Consider the following 24,459-nt stretch of genomic DNA (forward strand, 5'->3'; position numbering starts at 1 on the left):
CAGCCACTGCTGAATCCATTTTACTACTTCGATATTAATGCCTAACAATTGAACCTTCCTAGCTAACCTTCCATGTGGAACCTTGTCAAAGGCCTTACTGAAGTCCATATAGACAACATCCACCGCTTTACCCTCGTCAACTTTCCTAGTAACCTCTTCAAAAAATTCAATAAGATTTGTCAAACATGACATTCCACACACAAGTCCATGTTGACTGTTCCTAATCAGATACTGTCTATCCAGATGATTATATATACCATCTCTAAGAATATTTTCCATCAATTTACCCACCACTGACGTCAAACTCACAGGCCAATAATTGCTAGGTTTACTCTTGTAACCCTTTTTAAACAATGGAACAACATGAGCAATACGCCAATCCTCCGACACCATCCCCGTTTCTAATGACATTTTTTAAAATATAATTTTTATTGAGTTTTCGAAATGATTACATAGAATGATAATATCTACCCTCCCCCCCTTAACCCCTCCCGCCAATATATACCCCTACCTGAAAAAAAAAAGAAAAAGAAAGAAGAAAGACTGCCTGGATATTGGAAAGTTTCCACGTGCTCCATGGGATTCAAAATAAATTTAGTATATTTATTTATTATTTTCCCCAAGGGACCAACATCTTTATCATCGGAGCAACTAAATATGCCATCCTATCTTCTGTAAATATGGGCGCCAAATATTCAAAAATGTATCATATTTATCTCTTAAATTATAAGTTAATTTTTTCGAGTGGAATACAACTAGAGATTTCATTATTCCAACAATCCATACTTAAATACGAATCCGATTTCCAAGTAACTGCTATAGCCTTCTTGGCTACTGCCAATGCAATTTTTATAAATTCTTTCTGATATTTATTCAGTTTAAGTTTCGGTTTTATCCCTTCAATATCACTTAATAGAAATAATAGAGGGTTATGTTGAAGTTGAGTTCCAGTAATTTGTTCCAATAAAACTCTTAAATTTATCCAAAAAGGTTGAATTTTGGAACAAGACCAAATAGAATGTAAGAAAGTACCAATTTCTTGATTACACTGAAAGCATTGATCAGATAAGTTCGAATTTAATCTATTTATTTTTTGCAGTGTAATATATAATTGGTGTAAAAATTACATCGTACTAATCTAAATCGAACATTTATTGTCTTTGTCATACTGTCAAGACACAGTCTTGACCAATTTGTTTCATCAATATTAATATTCAGATCTGTTTCCCATTTTTGTTTTGACTTGTGGATTCCTTGTTTAATTGTCTGTTTTTGAATCAAATTATACATAAAAGAAATAAATTTTTTGATTTTTTCCTTTTTGAATTAAAATTTCAATTTCATTGGGTTTTGGCAAAAACATTGTTTGACCCAGTTTGTCTTTTAAATAAGCCCTTAATTGAAGGTAACGAAAGAAAGTGTTATTTAATGTTTTATATTTATTCATTAATTGCTCAAATGACATCAATATACCTCATTCATAACAGTCTCCTATAGGTCTAATCCCTTTTTGGTACCCATTATATAAAAGTTGATTATCCATTGTAAAAGGAATAAGTCTGTTTTGATCAAAGGTCTCCTTGCTAATAAAGATTTCTTTATTTCATTATCAACGTTTATCTTATTCCATAGATCAATCAAATGTTTTAATATAGGAGATTCTTTCTTTTCCCATATCTATTTAGATTCCCATTTATATATAAAATCTTCCGGTGTATTTTCTCCTATCTTATCTAATTCTATTCTATTCTAATCCATGCCGATTTTTCTTCATCAAAGAAAGATGCAATAAATCTAAGTTGATTTGCTTTATAATAATTCTTAAAGTTTGGAAGTTGTAACCCTCCTAACTCAAAATTCCATGTCAATTTTTCCAATGATATTCTTGACATCTTACCTTTCCAAAGAAATTTTCTCACACATTTATTTAACTCTTGAAAAAATTTCTGTGGCAATTGTATTGGTAATGTTTGAAACAAATACTGTAATCTAGGAAATATATTCATTTTTACAACATTGACTCTACCCACTAATGTTATTGGTAGTATCATCCATTTGTCAAGATCTTCTTGAATTTTTTTCAATAGTGGTGTGGTAAATAATTAAATTTATATAAATTCTTTACATCATTATCAAGTCTTATATCTAAATACGTTATATCATTTACCGGCCATCTAAATTGGGTTACTAATCGACATTGGCTATAGTCTCCTTTACTAAGAGGTAAAATTTCACTTTTATCCCAATTTATTTTATACCCTGATACTTCCCCATATTCATCCAATCTAGAAGATAATTTACCTAAGAAATGCTGTGGGTTTGTCAAGTAAATCAAAACATCATCAGCAAATAGATTAATTTTATATTCCTCCTGATTAACTCTAAAACCCTTAATATCTGACTCAATTCTAATTAGTCCTGCTAATGGTTCTATCGCCAATACAAATAAAGCAGGTGATAATGGACAACTTTGTCTAGTTGACCTTTTTAACTGGAATGGTGTTAAAATTTGACTATTTGTCACTACTTTAGCATTAGGGTTAGTATTTAAAGTTTTAATCCAGTTTATAAAAGGTGTTCCTAACCCATATTTTTCTAATACTTTAAATAAAAAATCCCATTCCAATCTATCAAATGCTTTTTCTGCATCCAAGGCTACTACTATACTCATCTCCTCCCTTTTTTGTGCCAAATGAATTATACTGAGTAGCCAAGTTACATTATCTGCCAATTGTCTATTTTTAATAAATCCTGTTTGATCCATATGTATTAATTTTGGTAAATATTTAGATAATGTATTCGATAAAATTTTTGCTATTATTTTATAATCCGTGTTCAACAAAGAAATAGGCCTATATGATGCTGGTTTTAAAGGATCTCTATCTTTTTTTGGCAATACTATTACAATGGCTGTTGAAAAAGATTCTGGGAGTTTATGTATTTTTTCCGCTTGACGTATTAACTCCATAAAAGGAGGAAATAATAAATCTTTAAACTTTTTATAAAATTCAGGTGGAAAACCATCCACTCCTGGAGATTTATTACTTTGAAGTGATCCTAAAGCTTCTTCAACCTCTTTTAATGTAAAAGGCATATCTAATCCCTTCTGTTCTTCGGAATTCAATTTTTGAAGAGTTACTTGTGATAAAAACCTTTCTATCTCATTAACATTATTTTGTGATTCCGATTGATATAATTCAGAATAGAAACTTCTGAAGGTTTCATTAATTTCTAAAGGTTTATAAGTAATTTTATTTGCACTTGTTCTAATTGCATCTATCATTTTGGAAGCCTGTTCTGTTTTCAACTGCCAAGCAAGGATTTTGTGTGCTCTCTCACCTAACTCATAATACCTTTGCTTAGTTCTCATGATTGCTTTTTCCATTCTATATGTCTGAAGCATATTATATTGTAACTTCTTATTGACAAGTTGTCTGCGTTTTTCTTTGTCTTTGAGATTCTTTTTCTAATTTTGTAATCTCTTTTTCCAATTGATCTAGTTCTGCCATATATTCTTTCTTAATTTTAGACATATAACTTATTATCTGGCTCCTCAAATATGCTTTCATCGCATCCCATAGTATAAATTTATCATCCACTGAATGAGAGTTTGTATCCAAAAAATATTGGATACAAACACAAAAATCACAAAAATTGGATAAAATCACAAAAATCTTGACATTTTAATAATGTTGAATTAAATCTCCATCTATAAGTCACTTCTTCCTTATCAGTCATTATTGTCATTAATAAAGGAGAGTGATCTGACAATATTCTTGCTTTATATTCCATATTTTTCACTGTGTTGAATATTGATTGATAATAGGAAAAAATCTATCCTTGAATAAGTTTTGTGTCTATTAGAATAGAACAAATAGTCTCTTTCTTTGGGATTGATTCTTCTCTATATATCAATCAAATTTAAATATTTCATCAATGATAAAGTTAGTTTTACTACCTTCGATTTTGTAACAGCCTTAGTTGATCTATCTAAGACTGGGTCTAGGCAAAAATTAAAATCTCCTCCTATTAATATTTTTTCATGTGCATCAGCCAAATTCAAAAAAGCTTCTTGTATAAGTGTTGCATCATTTTCATTTGGTGCATAAATATTCATGAGAATCCATAATTTGGAAAAAAGTTGACAGTGTATAATCACATATGTCCCCACAGAATCGATTGTTACATTTTGTATTCTAATTGGTAACATTTTATTGATCAAAATTGCTACTCCCCTCGCTTTTGAATTAAATGAAGCTGCAACAACGCTACCCACCCGATTTTTAGATGCGTTTCCTGCAAGAAGGCTAAATCTACCTTCATTTTCTTAATATGTGTTAAGATTCTTTTTCTTTTCACCAGTCCATTAAGCCCACTAACATTAAAACTCAAAAAATTCAATAAATTAGTCATTTTTCTTAACAAAGTTACTCCAATCTAAGACGTTACTTAACATCTTAACTCTCATAATTCCTTGGGGAATCTCTTTAAACTTCAACATGTTGCTATGTGTTTCCCTCCCAATCATCCAGGCAAAAAGAAAGAAATAAAAGATAGATATGATACAAAAAGAAAAATAACAAAATACTCCCCTACTAATGTTGTGAATGAAAAAAAGCACAACGCTACCCCCCTCTTTTTTGCGGGTTGTGGCTATAGCCACGCTTGCACACATGAATTCCATAGTGATTGTTCAGTATTTCTTCCAGCTCCCCCGTAGCAAAAAAATTGTATGTATATATATATATATATATATATGTAGAAAAATTAATGTCACTATTCCCAACTAATATTCTTCAAACTTTAACTTTTCTTCCCCTCTATCATATAATTAATAATATATTTATATATTCTTTCACCTTTAAAAACCTACCAAGTCTATTCCTTGACCCAGTCTTCATCTTTAATCCATCTCGCTCCCCTGGGTTTGTTCTTGTATCTTCAAAGAATCTCGCACAAACTCCTTCGCTTTCTGGTAATGGTCAAAAAATCTTTTTTCTCCGCCAGCCAAAAAAATCTTCAAGGTTGCAGGATAGCACAGTATAAATTGATAACCGTGAACCCACAGGACTTTTTTCACTGGATTAAATTTCTTCCTTCTCTTTAAAAGTTCATAACTTATGTCAGGGTAGAAAAAAATTTTGTTCCCTTCTATCATCAATGGCCCTTTTCTATTCCTGGCAGCTTGAGCAGCCGCCTGTAGAATCCTTTCTTTGTTTTGAAATCTTAAACATTTTATTAAAAATTGATCATGGATACTGGTCATCTTGTGGTTTTGGTCTTAGAGCTCTATGTGCCCGTTCAATTTCAATTGATCGGTCTCCCTCTTTCATTTGCAAAGTTTCCAGGATCCAAATTTGAAAAACTTCTATTGGATTGTCTCCCTCTATACCTTCAAGACCAATAATCTTAATATTATTTTGTCTACTAAAATTCTCCAACACGTCCACTTTTTCCAACAGTCGATTTCTTTTCGTTTTCCAGACAAGCATATCATTTTCTGTTTTTTCCACTCTATTGTTAATATGCTCCATTGTTCTTTCCAACTTTTGAAGTTTCTTTTCCATTTTCTCCTGTCTTTTCATAGATTTATCATAGCTCAGCTTCATGTTTCTAATCTCTATTTTTAATCCTTTTAATTCAATCATTACTTGCAATAAAGCCTCTTTTATGTCTCCATCATATCCTTTACTTTTAGTCTCTTCCAGTTCTTCTTCCTCTTCTTCATCTGTGTTCTCTGCGGAATCCAATTCTGACTCTGAGTCACTTTCGCTTGCAGTGGCTGTCGGTTCTTGTAGTTTGTGTTGTATCAATTTGCGCATGCGCAATTCCGGCATCTTCTTCCCAGGGACCGCTACCGCTGCCATTGCTCCCTGTTCTTCTACGCCAGAGATAAAACGTGTCTCCTCCGAAGGAGATCCAACCTGAGTCCAAGGTTCCATCGCTGCAGTAGGCCTTTTTTCTTCTTGTCTCGCGGCGACTTCACAACAGCAGATTTCTTCTGTTGTGGTTTACGAGACATATCGTAAAATAGTTTTGAGAAGTTTTTAAGTAGTTTTTGGAAAGTACTTATTAACTTTGCTCTGTTTAAATGGCACTTTGCTGATTTTTTTGCGGGAGAGCTGGATTCATACGTCTCAATCCCACGTCATCACGCGACCCCCCTCCCCCTCCCCCCCCCCCCCCCCGGTTTCTAATCACGTTTGAAGCATTTCTGTCAGAGCCCCTGCTATTTCCACTCTAACTTCCTTCAAGGTCCTAGGGAATATCCTGTCAGGACCGGGAGACTTATCCACATTTATATTCTTTAAAAGCACCAGTACTTCCTCTTCTTAAACTTAAATAAGTGTGAACATCTGAACAGCTTAAATAATTATTAACAGAGCAGGGAAAGTAGGAAAGACCATTTAACAGATGTTGTGCAGAGACATTACACCTGAATGAGATTTGTTGAGAAGCCGGATAGCTACAGGATAGAAACCTCAGAGATGATGTGTAGTCCTGGTGGTGATGGACTTGTAGCATCTTCGTGATGGCAAATTGGTGAATAGGTGACTGCTAGGATGGGTGAAGTTAGCAGTAATTTTTTAGCTCTTCTCTTCACTCTGGCAATGAACAGGTCTTCTATGATTGGTAGCCAGTGGCGGCGCTGAGGTGGTGCTAGCTGGTGCTATAGCACCACCATAGCACCACCAAAAAATTAACTGAAATTTGACATACAAATTGCAGCTGCTTTCTCTGTATAGTTTTGAATACAGCTGGTTTCTCCAGTTGATCTAGTGAAACAGTGCCCCCAATTACCATAGCACCCACACCGCAATAAAGTTATAAACTCTGTGCTGGTCTAAGGTCAGATCCACTCTACACTTCTGCTTATTCGTTCGCTGTCAATGTCTTGCTGTTGCTGTCCTCAGATCAGTTAAGCTGATCTAAGATCACTTAAGGTGGTGATGTCACTCACTCTCACTCACGCGAGAGATTGATTGTATACATACATTGTGCAGGATCCAGGCACAGATCCACGGTTTCGCGAGACTAACGGATGCCACACACACACTGTGCTTTTACAAGCTAGCGTGGGTCTGGCACATGCATTATTTTGGCCGGCGTGAAAAATAGATCGATTTTTAGTGAGAAAACAACCTCATCCAGAGGAATCAGTGGTGTCTCAGCCTGAGCCTGTCTTAATTGAAAGTGACATGCAGAAAGAAGTAAGTGGGGATGAGGATGACAGCAGTTCATCAAAGGAGTGTGAGGGCGAAGTAGAGGAACAAGAAATGGAGCGGGACTTGGAAGAGAACATGGATGAAGCTGCTCTTAGTTCTAGTGGGAATACTGTTAGTGATGTTAGCCAGCAGCCTGAGGAAGGACCCTGTCGGCCAGCATTGGAAAAATTACACTTCACAACAGTTTGGCAATCAGCAAAGGAGTTTTATTTGTGACTGGTTTAACCTGTACTTCTGGCTGGAATATTCGATCACAAAAGATACTACATCCTGCTTTGCATGCAGGCATTTCCTGTGTGGAGGACATGGGTTCTATTCTGAGTCTACCTTCACTGTCACCGATTACCGCAACTGGCGGAAAACTACAACAGCTTTCAAAACCCACCATGTAAGTGCAGCTCATAAGCTTGCTATGGAGGCATGGGCCGAATTCAGATTGAGAAAAAAAGACGGTTCAAGATTGGGAAATATGCTTGATAAAGGACATGCAAAGATTGTCCAAGAAAATCGTGAGTATATGAGAGCTGTGGTTGAGTCTCTACGCTATACTGCGTGCCAAGGCATTGCCCAGCGAGGACACTGGGATAATGATGGATCTGGCAATAGGGGAAACTTTGTTGAGTTGCTCAGTGTAACTGGGCAGTTTGATAAGACTGTAGCTAAAAAAAAGAGGACAATCCTGGAAATGCAAAAAACACCCATCACGATATCCAGAATGAAATTATGGGTATTATGGCAGATATGGTCAGACGTCAAGTAAGTGCAGAAATCAAAGAGGCTGGATATTTTGCCATCATGGTGGATGAAAGTAAAGACTTGAGTAAAAAGGAGCAAGTATCAGTGGTGATGCAGTATTTGAATAACGAAACAGTGCTTGAAGAATTCTTAACACTTCACTCCAGCAGAAGGGTTGGATGCAAAGTCGCTTCTTAAAAGCATTGAACAGACACTTGCCCAGTGTGTTATTGATAGAACACATGTATAGGTCAGTGTTATGACGGGGCGGCAGTGATGTCCGGGTGCAATAACAGGGTACAAGAGAGGTTCAGGAAAGAGGTCCCGCTGGCATTATATATACACTGCCATGCTCACAGACCTAACCTTGTTTTAGTGGATGTTGTGAGCAATGTACCACAAGCGGGTGAGTTTTTTGAAACTGTGCAGCTGCTTTACAACTTCTTTTCAAACTCTGTTGCCCTCGATCTTTTCATGAAGAAACAGAGAGAACTGGAATCAACTGCACAGCCCGAGGAGTTTTTTTTAGATTAGATTAGATTGTGAGGACACTCAATCCTCGTTTATTGTCATTTAGAAATGCATGCATTAAAAAATGATACGTTCCTCCAGTATGATATCACAGAAACACAAGACTGACAAAAACAACATAATTATAACATATAGTTACAACAGTGCAAAACAATACCGTAATTTGATAAGAGCTGACCATGGGCACGGTAAAAAAAAGTCTCAAATTCCCGATAGCTCCAACATCTCACGCAGATGGTAGAAGGGAGAAACTCTCCCTGCCATGAGCTTCCAGCACCGCAAACTTGCCGATGCAACACCCTGGGAGCACCCGACCACAGTCCGACTCTGAGTCCGTCCGAAAACTTCGAGCCCCCAACCAGCCCTCCGACACCGAGCACCGAGCACCATCTCTGCCAAGCACTTCGACTCCACCCCAGCCGCTGAGCAACAAGCAAAGCTGAGGATTCGGGGCCTTCCCCTTCGGAGATTTCGGATCACACAGTAGCGGCGGCAACGAAACAGGCATTTCAGAAGTTTCACCAGATGTTCCTCCCTGCTCTCACGTCTGCCTCCATCAAATCAGAATTGTGCACAGTCCCCTACTTGACAGATATTCACCACCGGAGAGGCCACAAGTGCTGCATCGTGCCACCATCTTCTCCTCCTCCTCCACTGAAGAAATTGTCAGATACACGCTGGGCATGGCAGTATACAGCTTTGTGGGCTACAAGGAAATCACTCCCTGCCATTCTAGCTACACTATAGGATATTATGAGTCAACCAAATACACGGAGGGAAACACGGAGCTGTAAACAGACTGATTGATGAGCAGTTTGCTTTACTTCTCACTCTGTTTGAGGATTTATTCCGAGTCACCAAGTTCATGTCAGATCAGCTACAATCTCCCAGTTTGGAGCTTTCAACCACTGTGCACTTGGCTTAGTCTGTTATCGATGCACTCTCAACAAAATGGGGAGAGGAATCATGGAGTGAAATTCAGGCAAGAATTGGGGACCTGTGCATCAAGGCCAGTATACAGAGCAGACCACATGAAAGGAGACAGGCCCAGCCACCCCACCGCCTACATGATTTTGTTGTTGAAGCCTCAAGCTAAACACACACCTGTCACATCCTCTGATGACCTTTGCAAGCACTGTTTCTATCTGGTTATAGACAGACGGTTCTCAATTGAGACTGGGGGTGTTCTGACTGGAGTCTCAGCATTGAGTCCCAAACACAAGCTATTCCTAGACCTGAGTTGTGTTTGGCCAGTGGTCCAATACTATGGAGTGACTGGAGGGCTACATCAGGTTCGGCGTCTGCTGGAAATATACAAAAGCAAGGACAGGCAGTGAATGACACAGTGGAATTTCTAGCTCTAATGCATATCACTGACTCTATCTGTGACATCTGCCTCATGCAAATGGAGTTTCTTTTGCCCCAGAGGCCTCAAAAACTACCTAAGGAATAGCAGCGGCGACGCTCGGAACAGCAACTTGGCTCTGTTGGCCATAGACAGCCGGAGGACCAAAGCACTTGACATGCAGGAAATCATTGATGCTTTCGCCACCAATCACAACAACAGACGGGTTGTGCTTCTCTGAAAACATCAATGGTGAGTGCAGTTGATTTTTTTTTAATTTGGGCCAAGACTAATGCTGATTATTATTATTTTGTGGTGGATACCCCATAGTCCTTATGTTTCCTGCAAATCCTAAAATATTACATTTACTGCTATTAAGCCTACTGGTTTTGCTTAGACTTCCAAGTGGAGATTCTGTTGATTTTTGTTTTAAATTCAGTAGCCGAATTAATTGACGTATTGCATGGTCAGAGTACAATTTGTTCAACTCCTGGTAAAGCCTTACATCTGTTGTTTGCCTTATTTGACTTTAATAACGGTGTATCTTTTGGCCTTGCCTATCTATGTAATGCGAATAGCAGTGGACATTGAGACCGTGGTGGGTCTCATCAGCAAGAACAATGAGTCAGCATACAGAGAGGAGGTGCAGCGGCTAACGGACTGGTGCAGAGCCAACAACCTGTCTCGGAACGTGAACAAAACAAATGAGATGGCTGTTGACTTCAGAAGGACACGGAGCGACCACTCTCGGCTGAACATTGATGACTCCTCCATAGAGATCGCTAAGAGCACCAAATTTCTTGGTGTTCACCTGGCAGAGAATCTCACCTGGTGTCCTCAACACCAGTTCCATAGCAAAGAAGGCCCAGCAGTGTCTCTACTTTCTGCGAAGGCTGAGGAAAGTTCATCTCCCACCCCCCCCATCCTCACCACATTCTACAGAGGTTGTGTTGAGAGCATCCTGAGCAGCTGCATCACTGCCTGGTTGGGAAATTGCACCATCTCGGATCGCAAGACCCTGCAGCGGATAGTGAGGTCAGCTGAGAAGATCATCGGGGTCTGTCTTCCCGCCATTAGAGACATTTACACCACACGCTGCATCCGTAAAGCAAACAGCATTATGAAGGACCCCACGCACCCCCCATATAAACTCTTCTCTCTCCTGCCATCTGGCAAAAGGCACTGAAGTACTCAGGCTCTCTCGACCAGACTATGTATCAGTTTCTTCCCCCAAGTCATCAGACTCCTCAATACCCAGAGCCTGGACTGACACCAACCTACTGCCCTCTACTGTGCCTATTGTCTTGTTTATTATTCATTGTAATGCCTGCACTGTTTTGTGCACTTTATGCAGTCCTGGGTAGGTCTGTAGTCTAGTGAAGTTTTGTGTTTTTTTTTACATAGTTCGGTGTAGTTTTTGTATTGTTCATGTAGCACCATGGTCCTGAAAAACGTTGTCTTGTTTTTTACTGTGTACTGTACCAGCAGTTATGGTCTAAATGACAATAAAATTGACTTGACTTGTTAGTGTTGTGTTTCTCAGTTGAAAAGCACGCATTTGACACTGATTGCAGGATTGGTGCGTGATTCACGTTGTGCGCTGTGGGTCGGATGCCCTGTTGGTTTGTTTGTTTATGCTCTGTGTAGCCTGGGTTGTCTCCGATGCTGTTGACACTGTCACAGTTCACTCCTATATTAGATCTGTCAATTGCTGTTGCTTGTGAATCAACAGAGGCATTTATAGTAGGCACATAAAGCTTGAAACTGACTTTTCAACGCCACGCGTCTGGCCTTGCGAATACATATTACCATACAGTACATCCGTCAGCACCATCACTGAGTAATTCAGCCCCACTGTAGCACCAGCAAGAAAAAATCTCTGGCACCACCACTGTCGGTAGCTAACAGCCAATGATCTTCTCCGCTGAGTGAACCACTTGCTGTAACCTGGACTTGGAGAGAGAGGACGTGGCCGGAAACCAAACAGTGATAGAGGTGGTCACAGCAGTCTCAATGATGGTTGAGTAGACATTCAACAGGATACGCCCTGAGATGTTAAGCGTCCTAAGCTGGAGTAGTAATAGCAATGTCTGCTGGGCTTTCCTAGTGATGAGTGGAACGTGCTTGTCCCACTTCAATGTATTGGCAATGGTAGTCCCCAGGAATTTGACAGGCACAGTCTGACCCTTCATTTCCAAAGGGGGCAGGCAGGGTGTTGTCAGCGCTGCCGATCTTCATTTCCTCTGTCTTTGTACATTAAGGTCTGAGCACACCAAGCACACCAAGCTGCAAACTGGTCTATCTCTCTTTGATAGAAGGCCATATCATTACGAGAGATGAGACCAACTACAGTCGGGTCATCTGCAAACTTCAGAATTTTAATGGATTTGTGTGTGGAGGTACAGTCACTTGAATAAAGTGAGAACAGGAGGGGTGAAAGGACACAGCCCTGGGGACAGCCTGTGCTTACAGACATTGGATTGGACAAGCCTTACACACTGCCTCCTTCCTGTCAGAAGGTTTGTAATCCACAGACACTGCAGGGCACAACTCGCTGTGGAGCAGCTCCAGAACTATAGTGTTGAAGGCAAAGCTAAAATCCACCAACAAAATCATCACATAGATGTTGGGGGGCTCCAAATGTTGAAGAATCTAATGAAGGCACAAGTCAACTCATCCTCAAATGAACTTAAGAGAAGTTCTACCTTTCTTTCACCCTCTGCAACCAAGATCCACGTGCATAGTTTGCAGGAGGGAAAGGTGTAAGCAGAGTGAATGGATTTCATAGTTCATGAGACCATCAGACCAAAACAAATCAGAGCAGAATTAGGCCATTCATCCCATCTAGTCTGCTCCACCATTCAGTCATGGCTGACTTTGGATCATACAGTAAAAATTCCAATAGGAAATTTTTTTAATAAAATGCTAGAAAAAACTCAACGTTACTTGTTTCAAGCCTGGAAGCCTTTATTGGAAGTGAGCAATACCTATCTCTCATGCTCTTGAGAAGCCAGTGGTAAGCCACTCTCTTAACCTGCCATCCCCTCTCTCGTGAAGGCTTTATGGAGTTTTCCAGGCTTCTAGCCCAACAAGGAAGCGCACGTGACATATTTCCAAGTCAGCGCAGTGTGTGCTCGGGAGGAGTTTCCGTAGCACATGACATGACCACACTCCTGTTGTCCTTCCCCTTCTGGGTGGTAGTGATCGCAGGTTTGAGGCTGATGGGGGTGGGAGGGTCCAAATGAAAAGCAACTTAGAAATGTAAAGAGAAAGGTAAAGATCATGCAGAGTCCTGATGAAGGGCTTCTGTCCGTAACATCAGCTATTTACACCTCTTCATAGATGCTGCCTGGCCTGCTGAGTTCCTGCAGCGTTTTGTGTTTGTTACTCTGCATTTCCAGCATCTGCAGAATCTCTTGTATTTAACATTAGGCAAAGTATGGCTACATGAACAGGCCAGGAAAGAAAAGGACGTAGAACAATCGTGCAGCAGCAAACAGAGACAAAGTGAAAAACAGTAATAAACCAGGATTGAAGCCTCTATCTGAATGCACGAAGAATTTATAGCAAAATAGTTGAATTGGTAGCATAAATACACTCAGTGGACACATCTTTAGGCACAGGAGCGACTAATGAAGTGGCCATAGGAGCAGAAACCGGTCTGTTGTTGGAGCACATCCACTTCAAGGGTTGACATGTTGTGCATTCAGAGCTGCTCTCCTGCGCACCTCTGTTGGAACGTGTGGTTGTCTGAGTTACTGTCTCTTTCCTGTCAGGCCATTCCTTCTGACTTCTTTCATTAATAAGGAGTTTTCATCCACAGAACTAGATGTTTTTTGTTCCTCACATCATTTTCTGTAAACTCTAGAGTAGTGGTCGCCAACCTTTTTATGCCCAAGGTCCCCTACCTCAGCCTCAGTGAAAGGCAAGATCTACCTACTAAATCGTTCAGAGGAAAAAACAGCTCAGATTGTTCTTCCAACTTGAGGCCTTTTATTTGGGCGAATTGCATTTGAATTACACAAAATACTTTTGTTAAACTTTCAAATTAATTCAAAAAAGAAAACGCTGTAACTAGCATATCGAACAGGCCATAGCTGTCTTTCTTTAAGAATATTTCAATACTTCACACCTTTAATTCTGTTTCATTATTTAATTTTATTTCAACATGAAAAATAAATGAATAAAATTTGACTGTTGCACTCAGTGTGATGGCTAGGGCGGAATACTTTCTGCTAGTTCCCTGAAATTTGGCTCATAACTACAGACAGCCAGTCTGAGACAGTCTGTGAGGTGTCTGTCGGTAAGACAGCTCCTGTACTTAGGTTTAATAATTTTCATCTGAGAAAACGCAGTTTCACACAGATAAGTTGACCCAAAGTAAGAACTGACTTTTAGTGCACATGTGGTGAGACGAGGAAACTTCTCCCTGCTGACAAGCCCCCAAAAGTCACTGTCCCCTGATCTTGCTTTAAGCTCGATATCATTTTGCAAATCAATTATTTCCATTCCAATAGCACTTGGCACACCAAATACTTGCTGGAGTTTGGCTGCTATCTGTTCTATATCGATCGGCAGAAATGGGTTTGAAATAAATGCAGCAATATCTTTCATGACGTTTAACTCCCCAAAAGGTCAGTCGAACTCTATTGCCAGTTTGCACAACTGCTCAGGGCAAAAATCATTTTTTTTCCTTGATGGCCTGTAACATTTTCTCCAAGTTGGGAAAGTGAGTCAGCCTCCCGTACTTTAAATTTGAAATCCAAATACCTAGCTTGGCCTTAAACGCATTTACTGCGCTTATCATGTGGGGCAGGTGTCGGTCTTTTCCCATGAGCTTGTTGTCCAGTGTGTTTAACTTAGCCATTAAGTCTGTCAGAAACCCTAAATCCAGTAGCCATGCGTCATCTGACAGCTCCTCGTGCTCCTTGTTTCTTGTCGACAGAAAAGTCTTTATCTCAGGCAGCAAGTCAACAAATCATTGCAGCACTTTGCCGCGACTCAACCACCGAACATCAGCATGAAGAATTATGTCTCCGGAAGCAGCATCGAGCTCATCCAATAACGCCTTGACTAAGCGGTGCTGAAGCGCTTTTGCTCGAATCAAGTTTATCAGTTTGGCCACCAGTGTCATTACATGGGAAAAGTCCACCACCTTCCCAGCCAAGGCCTGCTGATAATCCAGGAAGTCGGGAAAATCAGGGTCCCTACGGCACAGTGCTATAAAACTAACGCGCACACCGCGCATTGCTCGGCCCCCATCAGGAGTAATTGTCACCAGTTTATGAATGGGGATGTCATTTTCACGGACATATTTTTTAAACTCATTGTAAATATCCTCACCTCTCGTTCTCTCCTTTAATTGCAAAAGAGTGAGGAAGTCCTCCTTTGTTGTAGAATCCTGGAAAGCCATTCTGACAAATACAAGCTGAGCTGTTTGCATTACACCCAGGGATTCATTGAACTGTCATGAAAAATATTTACAGAGTGACAAGTCCTTTAACACTTGTCGATCTTTGCCCTCTGACAGTGACTCCACCCTCCTTGTCACTGTTGCAGGGCCAAGCGGTATATTACGTCTTGCGGTTGTGATGTCGTTTTTGTTTTTAAATTCATTAAAAACAGTCTCTGCGGTAATGGCCATTGCTTCCTTGAATAAATCGCCACCTGTAAAGGCTTCTTGTGTTTAGTCAAAAGGTGACTTACACGAAATGATGCTTCAATAGCAGCCTTATTTTGAGCAGCATGTTTTGTGAAAAACGATTGCTGGGTCTTCAACCCTGATTTCAGCTCCTCAACTTTCCAGGCACGGATTGCGCTCTTTGGGGGGTAGGTGTCTTTAAACTCCTGGTGGATGGTGTAGTGGTGCTGCTCCAGAATCCCTCTTTTAGTCAGTGCTTGTGTTCGGCAGCAAAACATACATACTCACTTGTCTTTCACCAAGGTAAATAGAAATTCCTCTTCCCATTCTGGATGGAATTTGTACATTTTTGCCTTCTTTCGTGGAGCCTCCACCATGCTGGCTACCTTGCAGGATATCACCAGCGAGTGCCGTATATTGATGTTTGCGACAGTCTGCACTCTTATCTAATCTAATTGGTCACTTTGATGCAGCACAGGCTATGCTGAAAAAAATACAACAGCAAATCAAAAGAGAGAGAGGGGCGCTAACTTTTTCAGTAAAAACTAAAGTTAATGCTAATTACTAGCACACTATCTGAAATGCTATACATGAATTCACGCTATCAAAGGCAAAAAATTTGAAAGAAAGAAAAAGCAGTACAACTGATCAAACTTTTGCATAACTGATGTAATATAAATAGCAGCATAATAGAGTTAAACCGATTAAAGCTGATCAAATTTTTATGCCAAAGAGGACTGCATTTTGCAGTTACGTTATCTGTATTACAAATTTTAACAGTTATTCCTCAGTTAACTGCCCCCTCGGCAGAGGTCTGCGCTATACTGAGAAATTTTCTAGTTAAGTCATGAATGCATAAGTGAGTCATTTCTACCCACACATGTTGCTTTCTTTCGCCATTGGACAGTTTGCCCATTTGTTCGTTTATCTTAAGCACTTTTTCAGCTCTCCCACACTCCATGGAAATTTGACAGACAGCGGCAATAGTCACATGATGTCAGCACACATGTGACGCACAATGCTGGGCAGTGGGAAAAGAGAAACACAATAACCAGGGAAAGCAACTAAGTGTGGGTTAAAAACGACTCACATATGCACTCTAGGGGTAAAATTTGCTTTTGCATCAAAGGGTTTATCAGGCATAATGTACTTGTGTATTTATTTTTCTTTTTTTTCAGGATCTACTGGGAAAGTTTCAAAGATCGACCGGTTGGTGACCACTACTCTAGAGACTGTTGTGTGTAAAAACTCCAGAAGATCAGTTTCTGAGATACTCAGACTGCCCCGTCTCTCACCAACAATATTTCCACAGTCAAAGTCATTTAGATCACATTTCATATCCATTCTGATGATTGGCTTGAAAATACAACTGAATCTCGTGACCAGGTCTACATGCTTTTATGCACTGAATTGCTGCACACGATTGGCTGATTAGATACTTGTATTATCAAGCAGGTTTACAGGTGTACCTAATAAAGTGGCCACTGAGGGTAGAAATACGGGGGTTTGAGGTGGATGCTCTATCGAGAGGATGCTCTGTTAAAAATAGCAAGAGGCTGTATTATCATAGGTTCATGATATTTCGGACAGATCAGCAGAATGGAATGGCTGGGGTTGGGAATGAGAGCACAGGATGACACTAGAGCGATACAGAGATCTCTGCTCCGCAAAGCAAAGCAGGAGGAGGCACGGAGGGGGAGAAAAAGCATTATTGGGAGAAATGGAAACTCCAGCATACAAATATTGTCACTTTAGTTTCAAAATAATTAATTCAAGTATGACGTCTATGTCATGATTTATCTTCAGAGCATTTATTATGACAGGAGGGAAGGAAATGCTTGTTCCGCTACAACAGCGGGTAAGCACCAAGGACTTTCACATCCATGAACCTTGGGTCCATGGTGAAGATTTCACCATGTAGTCTCTCTCAAGAATCTTAGCCCACTGTTGTACTGAATAGATGCTTACTTACTGAAGGAAATATTTTTCAGAAGTGATGGGTATAATGGTAAATAAAATGGACCCCATGACATAGGCTCCACAGGCAGAGAATTCGCCTCTATGAGCTGCCACTTTATTGAGCTCAATAGCCAATATTGCAGAAGGCTGTTTTGCCCTTTGCTTCTGTAAAGTACCCTTTTTAGATTATGAAGACACGCAGTCCTCTTTTTTTTTGTCATTTAGTAATGCATGCATTAAGAACTGATACAATATTTCCTTCGGTGATATCACAAAACACAGGACTGATCAAGACTGAAAAAACTAACAAAACCACATAATTATAACATACAGTTACAACAGTGCAACAATACCATAACCCGATGAAGAACAGTCCATGAGCACAGTAAAAGGTTCAAAGTCTCTTAAATGTCCCACATCTCACACAGACGGGAGAAGGAAGAAAAACTCTCCCTGCCATGCCCGACCACGGTCCAACTCTGCGTCGTCCAAAAACTTCGAGCCTCCGATCACCTCTCCAACACTGAGTACCGAGCACCATCTCTATCCGAGCGATTCGAACCTCAATCTCGGTCGCCAACAGCAGACAAAGCCGGGGATTTTGAGGCCTTCCCGCGGAAGATTCTCGATTGCGCAGTAACAACAGCAGCGAACCTACGTTTCAGAAATTTCTCCAGACATTCCTCTGTGCTTTCACATCCATCTCCAACAAATTGGAATTGTCCACGGCCCCTATTTAACGGATACGACATCATTCTCACCGGAGGGCTGCACACGCGCGGCACGCTGCTATCTCTCCTCCCGCCTTCGTCTCCTAGTTCAGTAATATAGTGCGTACGCAGCCACTGTGGTAGTGCCCTGCAGTACAAGTGAGGCGACACAGCAGTGTAGCTGTTAGCAAAATCATTTCATGGCACCAGCCTATAAGTTTGGGGTTCAATTCCCACCACTGTCCGTCAGGAAGTTTGTACATTCTCCCTGTGACCACGTAGGATTCATCTGGCTGCTCCAGTTTCTTCCCACATTACAAAGACATATGCTTAGGGTGGGGTTCGTAAGTTGTGGGCATGCTATGTTGGCACCAGAACTGTGCTGGCATCTGAGGGCTCCCAGGCACAATCCTTGTTGATTTGATTTGATGCAAACAATGCATTTCACTAACAAGAGAAAGCCTGCAGATGCTGGAAACCCGAGCAACACACGGAAAATGCTGGAGGAACTCAGCAGGCCAGACAGCATCTATGGAAATGAGTCCAGTTGAAAGGTTTCAGCCTGAAAATTTGATGCACTTCACTGTGTATTTTGATATATATGTCAGTCAGTCAGTGGGTGCCATCCTGAAACTGGGGTTGGCGGCTATGCACCTCCATCTTCTTCGATCTTGCGACAGCACCAGGTACCGCCTCTCCTCCAGTTTGCTCTCTCTGGCCACCTTGGCGCCGCCCGCCACCGCCCCCGCCGAACTGGAGCCCGAGGCCATGTCGGCCTCCAGCCGCGGCCGCTTCTTGGAGCTCAGCCCTTCCTTAGGTGGAGGCCTTGGGCAGGTCCAGGCACACGGTGCAGCACCCAAGTTCATCATGTCTCTTCTAACAGGTGCATAACATACGATTCGTAGATACATGGTGAGGCTTTAATTTCTTCCACGGAAGATGGCCGTTGGCTCACAAGGAGCTCATCCGCCCTTTGTCAGGTCTTTTTTTTTTATCCCGCTGGGTGTCCTCACACCCTCCTCACCAGACTAAGTCAGGTGGGGGATCCAGCTCAAGTCACTGACCACTCAACCATGGCCCCCGGCCGAGCGCCAAGCACCCGCCCCCCGCCGAATCTCTCTGAGCGTCCGGCGCCCAACCGAAAACCATGGTCGAGCGGCCGGCGATCAAACCGGAAATATATGTACATAACAAATAACGTTAATCTTTAAATCTTAAAAAAAGTAACTGAGGAATTGTTTTACCATCGCTACCATTTCTCAGCACCAATCTGATGAGCAATATTCAACACTCAAGATTCAGGTACATTTATTATCAAAGAATGTATAAATTATTTTTAAAGACTTGTTTGCTCACTGGTAGCCACAAAGCAAGAAACCCGAAACAACACAATTAAAGAAATAAAAATAAAAGACCAACATTCGATGTGCAAGAGAAGGAAGATACAGAATACAAGTCGTGCAAAGAATTGAACTTAACAGCATTCCATATAACCATATAACCATATAACAATTACAGCACGGAAACAGGCCATCTCGGCCCTTCTAGTCCGTGCCGAACTCCTGCTCTCATCTAGTCTCACCGACCTGCACTCAGCCCATAACCCTCCATTCCTTTCCTGTCCATATATCTATCCAACTTAACTTTAAATGACAACATCAAACCTGCCTCAACCACTTCTGCTGGAAGCTCGTTCCACACAGCTACCACTCGCTGAGTAAAGAAGTTCCCCCTCATGTTACCCCTAAACTTTTGCCCTCTAATTCTGAACCCATGTCCTCTTGTTTGAATCTTCCCCACTTTCAATGGAAAAAGTCTAACCACGTCAACTCTATCAATCCCCCTCATAATTTTAAACACCTCCATCAAGTCCTCCCTCAACCTTCTACGCTCCAAAGAATAAAGAGCTAACTTGTTCAACCTTTCTCTGTAACTTAGGAGATGAAACCCAGGCAACATTTTAGTAAACCTCCTCTGTACTCTCTCAATTTTATTGACATCTTTCCTATAATTCGGTGACCAGAACTGTACACAATACTCCAGATTTGGCCTTACTAATGCCTTATACAAAATTCAACATTACATCCCAACTCCTATACTCAATGCTCTGATTAATAAAGGCCAGCAAACCAAAAGCTTTCTTCACCACCCTATCCACATGAGATTCCATCTTCAGGGAACTACGCACCATTATTCCTAGATCCCTCTGTTCTACAGCATTTTTCAATGCCCTACCATTTACCATGTATGTCCTATTTTGATTAGTTCTACCAAAATGTAGCACCTCACACTTTTCAGCATTAAACTCCAACTGCCATCTTTCAGCCCACTCTTCTAACTGCCCTAAATCTCTCTGCAAGCTTTGAAAACCTACCTCATCATCCACAACTCCACCTATCTTAGTATCATCTACATACTTACTAATCCAATTTACCACCCCATCATCCAGATCATTAATATATATGACAAACAACATTGGACCCAGTACAGATCCCCGAGGCACACCGCTACACACAGTTATCCACCACTACTCTCTGGCATCTCCCATCCAGCCACTGCTGAATCCATTTTACTACTTCGATATTAATGCCTAACGATTGAACCTTCCTAACTAACCTTCCGTGTGGAACCTTGTCAAAGGCCTTACTGAAGTCCATATAGACAACACAGAGGCAAACTACCATCCAGGTCACCTGACTTTGTCCTCAGAATCATCTATCTGACCCCCCAACTATTGAGTCCCCTATCACTATTGCCCTCCTCTTCCGTTCCCTATCCTTCTGAGCTACAGGGCTGGACTCTGTGCCGGAGGCACGGCCAGTGTTGCTTCCCCCACGTATGCTGTCCCCCCCCCCCCCAACAGTGCTCAGACAGGAGTACTTATTGTCAAGCGGCACAGCCACAGCCACAGGGGTACTCTCTATTACCTGATTCTTCCTAGTCCCCCTCCTAACCTTGACCCACTTGTCTGCCTCCCGTGGCTCCGGTGTGACCACCTGCCTGTAACTTCTCTCTATCAACTCCTCACTCCCCCTGACCAGACGAAGGTCATCGAGCTGCAGCTCCAGTTTCCTAACGCGGTCTCTTAGAAGCTGCATCTCGACGCACCTGGCGCAGATGTGGATGTCTGGGAGGCTTGGAGACTCCACTACCTCTCACGTCCAGCACTGAGAACAACAAGCTGCCCTCACACTCATACTTCCCCCTCTCTTCAAATAACAGTGGAAAAAAATGAATAACCAAACCCTCTTCGCCTCGCCCGTTTAGCCAAAGCCTTTAAGCCTTCACTCTGCTCCCGGCTCACTCTGCAGCCCGCAAACTACGCTGCCCACTGTATAAGATTGTGTTCCTTTTAAACCTTCCTCATTTCCCTGCACGACATCACACGCCTGTGCAGTCCTGACTCTCTCGACGCCGATGAAAAAACCCCGAAAAATTTAGAAAAGGCTTCCTCCACACTCCTGCTCCGAATCTCAGTCTTCTTTCTCCCAATACTCCCAATTCCAACCAAAGTTGAGCCTCAGATCCGAGGCCCAAAGCCTCCCTTATCAGTTCATCATATTAGTGTATAGTGTATTAGGAGCATAGGAACTGGGGCAGTCTTCATGGCCTCAGCACCATGGAGATGACCATTGCAGGGAATGAGCAAAATCAGCTCTCGTCCCAACCAACACCTTGTCTTTTCAGTCTATCTGGGCCAGCGTTTAAATTGACCCAACAACGGAACAGCGACAGGCACCGGTGCCTTGGAGAGAGGAGTGAACATCGTGGAGAGCGAGTGAAATTGGCCCTCGCCTCCAATCTGGACCGGAGTTTAAGTTGTCTAAAAGCTTACCGCACCGGGCGCTAGGACCCAGGCAAGTTGCTATGGAAGGCCCCGGGCCTAGACCACGATGCCCAGGGACTCGCTCTGGGCCCAGATTTCGTCGCCCAGCCCGAAGCCCCTCTCATGCTCTTCAAATCAGCTCGGCGCCCAGAGCAATTCAACCTTGCTCCTGGGCTAGCTGTACGGTCATCGGATCTCCGTCTGCTTCATTCATCCCCCAAACCTGCCTCGCTATCGCTCGCCCCTTCACTATTTGTAGAGATAAATTTAACACAATTTTCATCAGAAAAGGTATTTTTAGTGATGTTTGTAGTCGAATTTCTTAGCTTTTTGACTACCAGAAAGCTGTCGCGCACATTCGGTCGCGCCATCTTAATCGGAATAAAGTTCATCTTTAAATTTTTTAATAAGTGACTGAGGAATGGTTTTACCATCTCTCCCTGCAATCACCAATCTGCCGAGAAATATCCAACACTCAACCACATAAACAACTTAACCCGCAGTGCACTTTTCCGGCCGCCTGCATAACTACCTCAGCAGACACATTTGTGTGGTGTAAGATGCCCAGAGGCCTGGAAAAGAGCACCAACAACACAGCTTCTTACTTTCTCTGAGATCTCAGTTTGAGCTCAGTCCTGCTGTAAGGAGAAATATCTCCCCTGGGTGGGAGCATGAGATGAATTGAGGGGGACGCAACTAAACAGAACGTAAATCTTTCCTGGCTTGCTGAGTTTCTCCAGCAATTTGTGTGTGCTGCTTGGATTTCGAGCATCTTCAGATCCAAATCAGAAAAATAATTTGGCTAAAACAATCTTGATAATCTTATAAACACTTGATTTGTTTGTATTTATTTGCTGGGAGTACCAGTATCAGAGACACAGTGATCAGTGCTCGGTAGCCCAGAGCAGTTAGATTGTTAGAGGTAGTATTGAAGCTGGACTCAGAAGTAAACTTGTGCAGACACTCAGTTGCAGTAAAGGAAAGAAAAAATCCCTGAGAAACATGGTTTCCTTTCACACATTAATAATTTAATAAATCACAATTTAAAGCCTTTTCCCCTCATTATAGATAAATAGGTTAATATTCCACTTAACAAAATGTAAGGTGACCTTCTGCCCAGGTGTGGTTTCAGCATCGTTCTCACACATCTCATTATTTGCTTCAATGTCATTAACATATGATATCTTCACATCAAAGGTGAGCTTGCTGGGTCCATGTATGTGGTCAGGACCATTGTGTAAATGAAGTACATGTACATAACAGGTTGAGGAGGAGGTAGAAACAAAGGATCAGGCAATGGTGCAGCAGACTCGATGAGCCAGAGGGCCTAATACTGCTCCTATGTCTTATGGTCTTCTGGTCTTATCTGGCGGCTTCGGGAAGTTGTACTGTGACCCTTAGAGCACTTTTAAATGTCCCAGGAGCTATTTGGGGAGAAAGTATTGACGATAAGTCACATAACAAGACATAATGTGGTAACCAAATGCTTGAGAAGAGAGGCAGGATTTAATGGGGCACAAAATGAAAAGAAAGATTGAAATGAAAAGTTGCAACATAACCTTCCTACTCTTAAGCCTGATTTATACTTGTGCGTACGGGCTACGCCGTAGGCCTGATTTATACTTTTGCGTAGCCCTACGCCTAAGCGAGCATGCGTAGTTGTGTCTGCGTCGTTCTGCAATTCACCGCCAAAACGCTAGTTGGCAGAGGGGTTTCTATGCCACTGTGTTGAGTTTCTTCGGGAGAGACATGGACGAAGAAATGCATTTCAAATATTTTCGGATGTCGGCAGGTAGATTTGACAATTTGGTTCATCGTCTCCAACCAATTTTTTCACACCGGTGTACGGACATGGCGGAGAACAGCAACTGGAAATGCGTAGGAGGAAATGCGATGCTACCAAGCGGGCCAATCACAGTTGTTGCGGGCTGCATCGCTGTGACGTGTGAGTTAATTTTTGGGGGCAGTGCATGTCACCCTATGGCATAGGGTACATGGTACCTATGGTGTACATTTGACACAGAAGTATAAATTGGGCTTACAATTCTATCCCTCCAGCAATGATGGACAACCTTACATTTGCCTTCTTGATAACCTGTTGCACCTTGTGTGATTCATGCAAAAGCACTTCTCAGAGAGGAGTGAATCTGTGAAATTCTCTATGCAGGGAAGCAGTCGGGACTACCTCATTACATATACTTAAGACACAGATAGATAGATTTTTGCATCTCAGGGGAATTAAAGGTGATGGAGAAATGACGAGTAGGTGGAGTTGAGTCCATAGCATGATCAGCCATGATCTCACTGTACGGTAGAGCAGGCTCAATGGGCCAGACGGCCTATTCCTGCTCCTGGATCCTAGGTTAAAGTGGTGAATGACACCAGGAGGGAATGCCACCCCCTGTACACAAGCAGCTAAATTTATGCCTGCTAACGAAAGGTTCAAAGGTTCATTTATTATCAAAGCATGTATCCAACTACAACTC

At 41.7% G+C, this 24,459-nt stretch overlaps 2 protein-coding genes across 2 annotated transcripts in view; one reads left to right on the forward strand and one right to left on the reverse strand.

The window, feature by feature from the left end:
• LOC140210496 (agouti-related protein-like) overlaps positions 1-6,152 on the reverse strand; it is a 41,539-nt gene extending 35,387 nt beyond the window's left edge. The window contains exon 1 of the mRNA XM_072279488.1: positions 4,874-6,152. Coding sequence (XP_072135589.1) covers positions 4,874-4,901 — 28 coding nt within the window. The 5' untranslated portion in view covers positions 4,902-6,152. The remainder of the gene's footprint in view (positions 1-4,873) is intronic.
• LOC140210469 (chymotrypsin B-like) overlaps positions 5,161-24,459 on the forward strand; it is a 34,637-nt gene continuing 15,338 nt past the window's right edge. The window contains exons 1-2 of the mRNA XM_072279442.1: positions 5,161-5,199; positions 5,799-5,949. Of these exons, the coding sequence (XP_072135543.1) occupies positions 5,161-5,199; positions 5,799-5,949 (190 nt within the window). The remainder of the gene's footprint in view (positions 5,200-5,798; positions 5,950-24,459) is intronic.

This window comes from Mobula birostris, chromosome 15 (genome assembly GCF_030028105.1).
Source record: "Mobula birostris isolate sMobBir1 chromosome 15, sMobBir1.hap1, whole genome shotgun sequence".
Taxonomy (NCBI): domain Eukaryota; kingdom Metazoa; phylum Chordata; class Chondrichthyes; order Myliobatiformes; family Myliobatidae; genus Mobula; species Mobula birostris.